This window comes from Mustela putorius, unplaced genomic scaffold (genome assembly GCF_011764305.1).
Source record: "Mustela putorius furo isolate JIRA1106 unplaced genomic scaffold, ASM1176430v1.1 tig00000127_pilon_pilon_pilon, whole genome shotgun sequence".
In the NCBI taxonomy this organism is placed as follows: Eukaryota; Metazoa; Chordata; class Mammalia; order Carnivora; family Mustelidae; genus Mustela; species Mustela putorius.
The window spans coordinates 10,534,125-10,540,124 of NW_025421288.1; the positions used below are offsets into that span (position 1 = coordinate 10,534,125).

General features: G+C 64.3%; 1 protein-coding gene across 4 annotated transcripts in view; it reads right to left on the reverse strand.

The window, feature by feature from the left end:
* The window catches only part of LTBP3 (latent transforming growth factor beta binding protein 3), a 17,684-nt gene extending 12,036 nt beyond the window's left edge, over window positions 1–5,648 (reverse strand). For all 4 annotated transcript variants that reach the window (XM_045064921.1, XM_045064923.1, XM_045064917.1 and 1 more), the window contains exons 1-6: window positions 4,797–5,648; window positions 1,535–1,864; window positions 1,181–1,383; window positions 901–1,006; window positions 587–679; window positions 335–457 (exon numbers count right to left, since the gene is read on the reverse strand). In XM_045064921.1, the coding sequence (XP_044920856.1) occupies window positions 335–457; window positions 587–679; window positions 901–1,006; window positions 1,181–1,383; window positions 1,535–1,864; window positions 4,797–5,121 (1,180 nt within the window). In that variant the 5' untranslated portion in view covers window positions 5,122–5,648. The remainder of the gene's footprint in view (window positions 1–334; window positions 458–586; window positions 680–900; window positions 1,007–1,180; window positions 1,384–1,534; window positions 1,865–4,796) is intronic.
* Window positions 5,649–6,000: the final 352 nt, after the last annotated feature.

Below are 6,000 nucleotides of genomic sequence, written 5' to 3' on the forward strand. Positions count from 1 at the left end.
GTGTCTCTCTGACCTCACATAACCCCTGAAATCTCTGTGACCACTGGCCCCACTGACCCCTGACTTGGCTGCTCTAGACTTCATCGCTCCTACCCATCAAGCCCATGATCTCATACGACCCTCACTCTATATAGTCCTTGACCCCGTGTAACCTCCAACCAGATCTCCTGTGACTCCTGATCCCACTAATCCCTGATCCTATCAGCTCTGGGCCTTACTCCTCCTGCAATTAACCCTTGACCCCACTCTGACCTCTGATCCTTGCTGCTTGGAGACTTGCCTCTCCTGTCCATGCCTTGTGACCTCCCAGGGACCTGAGACCCCTCGTTCTCACCTATGCACTGTGTTCGGGAGGGGCCCAAGCTATGGCCAGGTGGGCAGACGCAGCGATAGGAGCCCGGGTTGTTGAGGCAGTCCCCATGGCGACACATGCCTGGCATCGCGCACTCGTTGATGTCTGCGGTAAGCGGAAGTGTGACCCTCTAGTGTGCGGTCCCAGGGTGACAGCCAGCTTCTCCAAGAACCTCACCCACCTTGGGGCCTCCCCCAGTGACAAGGGGCTTCAGACTCTACTGGTGGGCCATACCCTGGCAGTGGGTGCTGTTGAGTCTCTTGTAGCCCTGGGGGCAGTCAGTGCCCACCTCCCCACGTAGAGGTCCTGGTTTTTGCACCCCTGTGTCTGCAGAGAGAGGACAGCATGGCAGGGGAGGACACTGGGGGGGGGTGTCCCGTGGGGAGCGAAAGGAGGGCACAGCGGGGGAGCACAGCGGGAGGCTGCGGGGAATTTGGTGCGCAGTGAGAGGCTCAGGCCTGGCGGGTCTGACCCCTGCAGGGGAGGAAGGGGTGGGCGTGGGTCCAGCCTGCGGTGACGTGGCGGAACCCCTGGGCCCCGGCACTCACACTGCAGCTGGGGGCACTTATGGCACTTGCTCTGGCCCCAGGCGGTGCCGATGCTCCCGCAGCAGTCTTCCTGCTTGGTGAGGCCCGGGAGGGGATTGCTGCCGCACTAGGGGAAGTTGGGATGAGGGGATCACAGAGCGCCCAGCCCCACCTGGCCTTCCTCCTAGGGGCCTTTTCCTCCCCTGTCAGCCCACGGACCCCTGTTTTGCACAATCCCCCTTGGAATGGGGATAGGGCAACCCTGAGACCCAAGGGCCGGTCCAGCTGTGGATTCACTCACGGGCTGCTTGGGCAGTGTGTCCTGGAAGCAGCGGCCCAGGGGCTTCTGGGTGGGTGGCCGGGGGTGCTGGGGCTTGGGGTGCGGCAGCAGGTGCTGCGAGGGGGCGGGGCCCTCAGCATTCGGCCCCTCGATGCGGTGCACTTGGACCGATGCCTCGGGCGGATGGTGGACGCGCACGTTCACCACGGGGGGCGGGGCCTGCACTGGGGGCGGGGCAGGGTGGCTTCAGGGCTGCCCCCGACCACAGGTAGTCGTGCAGGTTGGGGGATGGGAAGTGGGCGGGGCTCCTCGAGGTCCCGCCGCCCAAGTGCCCGCCCACTTCGGCCTCCCCGGGTCTGCCTCGTGGTCCGGTACCTTCTGCTGAGATCTGTCCCGGCCCGAGGGGCACCAGGAAGGCTGCATGCTGGGCAGGGGGCCCCTCCCCGGGCCCGGGCGGATCCGCGATCACCTGGACCGCGTAGATGGCGTGCTTGCTGGCCACAGACTCGCTCTCTGGAGCCAGGGGCGACAGCGCGCCTGTGGACAGGGTCGCGGCCCGGCCCAGCCCAGGGCCCGAGCCGCCGGTGCCCCCGCCAGCTCCTCCAGCGGGCACCTGGCAGAAGCGACCGGTGAAGTCCGGGGGACACAGGCACTGGTTTCGGGAGGAGCACTGGCCACCGTTCATGCAGGGCAGAGGGCACACCACTGAGGAGGGGACGTGCGTCAGGGACCAGGCCCAGTCCCCACACACATCCTGTCTCTTTCCCTCCTCCTTACTTCCTTGTCACCCACTGACTCCGTCCCCCTTGGGAAGCTCGGTTTTGGAACCCGCAGAAGCTGATCTCTAGGTCCTCCAACAGCCTTCTACCCATGTAGGCTTCTGGAGTCTGAAGTCCTGGACTTAAAATCCTCGCTCAAAGGCCATGTGGTGGCTTGTGGCTGAGCACTTGGCTCCCGCTCCCTGTGCCTCAGTGTTCCCGTCTGTAGGGATGTTTGTCGTGTCTATTGAATGAGGTGATGCCTGTACAGATAGTTAGCACAGTGCCTGGCCCACGGAGGGTGTTTAATAAGTAGTATTGAATGATGATGGTGATCACGGTGCCGGAACAGCCGTTTTCTCCTCTGGCTTTCCCCTCCAGACTCTCCTGGGAATATGATCTCTATCTGGCACTTTCACCTCTTCCAAATTCCCTCCCATTCAGACCTCAGCCCTCTCTGAGCTCTCCCCTCGCCCCCAATCTCCCTTTGTCCGGCCAACCTGGGCCCACACCTCACCACTATCAGCGATGCCCTTGGGCACCTCAACCCTGGGGAGATGTGCCTCATGCTTCCCTCACTCCTCCTCATACGATGGACTACCACCGGGAAATCCCTGACTGCCTAGATCATTCTACTGAGCCTCAGAGGCCCCATCTCTCCCGGTCCCACTCTACCCAGTTTTGGCCTCTGTACAGTCTCGTGAATCCACCTCCCCTCCTCCTCATGCCCTCTGCCCCTCCCGTGCCTTGAGCCTTGCCACCAATGCTCCTTGCTGGCTTCCTGCCTGTCCACAGCCCAGCACCCCCAGAGAAACCCGCCTCCGGCAAAGCCCTGGCATGTCACACCCCTGCCTGCTGCTTGCTTCCCTGCCCAAACATTTAAGGCTCTCCATGGCCCAGAATGAATCTTCTATAAGCCGATGCCCCTCTGCTCCTTCCACGCACACGCTGCACCCTCGCGCTCCTCTCCCTGCTCCCCCAGCTCTGCCCCATCTCCTGCCTCCATGGTTTTATTCATGCCTTCCCCTCCCCTTCAGGGCCTTGTCCCTCCACCTCTCCACATTCAAATAGTTCCAGCCTCAGCTTCTCCTCCAGGAAGGGAGCCTTTCCTCGCCTTACACTTGACTTGTTATATTTATGTCTGTCTCCCACACTGCAAAGGGTGATTTGGAGGGGCTGTGTCTGCCTCGGTTCTGGGACCCAGAGGAGGTTCGGGGGCATAAATGAAGGAGTGACTGAGAGGCTGGGACCTATGTCTTTCTGTGACATGCACTCACAACCCACATCCAGCCTTGGGGCCCTGAGCTCACACACCAGACCCAGCCTCTCTCTTACCTGCCCCCTCCCCCCACCCAGCTGCCCTCACTTCCCAGAAGGGAAAGGTGGGGATGATGCTCTTCTGGACACCTGCACGGCCTCAGAGGGACAACCCACAGCATGGCCACCAGGGCCTGGGTAATAGCGTCCCAGGCCAGCTCATCCTGCCAGGACTCTCAGCGCAGGAGGGGTGTGTCCCGGGCTGGGGGAGGCAGGATCCTCTCCTTCCTGCTTCCCAGTGAGTCACCCATAGCGGTGAGGGTGACCTCTCAATGACACCCGCCCACTGTGGCCTGGGCACCGAGCCTGGGGATGTGGGCAACACAGATGGAGACAGCAGCCTGGGCAGGATGGCCAGGGGGTCTGGGAGGCTGGGCCCACATACACTCACATGCATGGTCATTTTCTTTCTCTCTCTCTTTCTCATACACACACACACACATTCATTCTGGCACCAACACAAGCTCACAGAAACACTCCCATAGTGACTGGAGACATGCACCCAAGACAACACAAAGAAACATGTAATTAATCAGAGAGTGTCACTGTAAAGCCCATGCATGTACACAAGCGTGCGCGCACACACACACACACATCTCATGAGAACTAAGAACCACATCAGGGAGGTTCCTCAGGTCTGTGAGTTGGTATGTGAGTAGGAATGTGTAAGAGGGGCCGTCTTGCTGGTGCCATCCTGGGCCCAGCCTAATTACCCTGTCCAGGAGGGTAATTACTGCCAGGACACCTCCCCCAGCCTGGCCCACAGGGCCCTAGCGGGAGGCAAGCCGGACTCCAGGCCTAGCTCTTTGAAGAGAGATGCTGGGGAAGGGGTAGGTTCCAAGTGGAACTGGGGAGTCATGAGGGCTTGTTGGGGAGGGGAGACTCTGAGGCAGAGCTCTTGAGAGCTTATGGGGAAGGCAAAGAAGGGACAGCAGGATAAAGAGGGACTGAGGACCCAAACCAGCCCCCGCCTCCAGGCCTGCACTCCTCTCTAGGCCTAAGCATCTCTTCCTCCCAGAACTTGCCAATATCTAACCTCTTCCCCCCCCCCCCCCCCCCCCGCCCTGGCCTTGGCTCCTCCTGAAGCATGCAGGTGTCTACCCCTGGCAGTCCCTGCTGTAGACATTTTGAAAGGACTTTTCCTATTTCTTCCAGCAAATCTGTTTCTTAGGGGAATATCTACTTCTTCTCTTTGACCTCCGGGCCCCAGCTGACATCCTGCAAAAGCCCCTGTGTGCTGAACCTGACTCCCTCTCAGAACCCAGAGACTTCCCAGAGGCCTGTGTCATCCGGGACCCCAGCAGGACCCCACATCTGAGGCCTCAACCCTAATGCAAAGCGGTGAAGCTCTGGTCCACGTAGCCCTGCCGCTGCTGCCTGCCCCAGGACTCCAGCCTCCCAAGCCCCTCGTGTCCCTGGAGCCCCAGGAGCCCCAGGCCCCCAGAGCTCAGCTTTCTGCACTCCCCCGGCCCCCAGCGTCCTATACCCTACTCCGCCCTGTCTCCCCTATTTGTCGGGGTTTCTGCCTTCCCGCTCCCCCGGCCCGTGCCCCCGGCCCTCACCCACGCGGAAGCCGGAGCCCGTGAGCGTATCGGTGCTGTGGCCGTTCTCTCCGATGAGCGTCATGTTGGAGCCCTGCTGACAACTGTCCCGACACTGGCCCTTGAGACAGGTCCGCTTGCAGATCACCGGCGCAAAGACCACCTTGAAGCGCTCGCGGGCCAGCGCCCCGCCCCCGCCGGCGCCCCGCTCGCCCGCCGGCCCCCCCTCGGCCCCGCCGCCCGGGCCCAGCGGCAGCAGCAGCAGCAGCAGCGCCAGCAGCCCCGCCGCCCCCGCCCCGCGCATCTCAGGGGCCAGGCCGCCAGCAGCCCCGCGGGGCCCGGGCATCCGGGGCCGCAGGACCCGGGGGGCGCGCCCGGGCCGGGGCTATGGTCGCGGTGCCCGGGCGCGGGGAGGGGGGAGGAGTTGGGGTAGCAAGCCGGGAGCCCCGGGAGAGGGGAGAGAGGGCAGCAGGGGAAAGGAACGGAGGAAGCGCGCAGGGAGGGGACGGCAGGCGCGGGCGGGGGAGGGGGGGCCCGCTGCAAGGCAAAGAGATGGAGGCTGGACTGCGGGGAGCCCAGAAACTTCCAGAGCCCCGGGAAGGAGCCCCGCCACGAGCCGGAGCCGGGGCCGGGGATTGGGGCGGGGGGACGCCTGCGAAGGCCCCAAACTGAGGCGGCCGCGCGGAGGCCGAGCGAGTTGAGGCGGAGAGGAGGAGCGAGGGGAGAGGAAGGCCGGGCGGCCGGCCCGCTCCGCGCCTCCCCCGGCCGGGCTGGGCTCCCGCGGCCGCCGGGAAGCAGGGAGCGCGCGGGGCGGACGCAGGGAGAAGTGAGCAGTTGTTTTCCCTGGCTGCGGCGCGGCGGCGGCGGCGAGGGGGGCTGGGACGCTGGCCCCGGGCCAGGGAGACAGTTTTTTTTTTTTTTTTTTCTGTTTCAAGCGTCGCCGCGGCCGCCCGGAGGAGCGAGGGCGTGCGGGCGGGCGGAGGCCGGGGGCGGTCCCCGCCCCAGATGCCCGCCCCGCCGGAACCCGCCGCTGCCGCTGCCGCCGCCGCGCTGGGCGCTTTCCAGGGGGCCCTCACCTGGGACGCCGGGCGGCCCGCCGGATTCCTCCGGGCGGGGCGGCGAGGCCGCGTCGGGGCGGGAAACCGAGGCCGGGGGAGGGCCCCGGGGCGGCCAGGTGGGGCTGGAACCCTGGCCTCTCAGCCCTTTCCCAGCCTCCCTTGCGCAG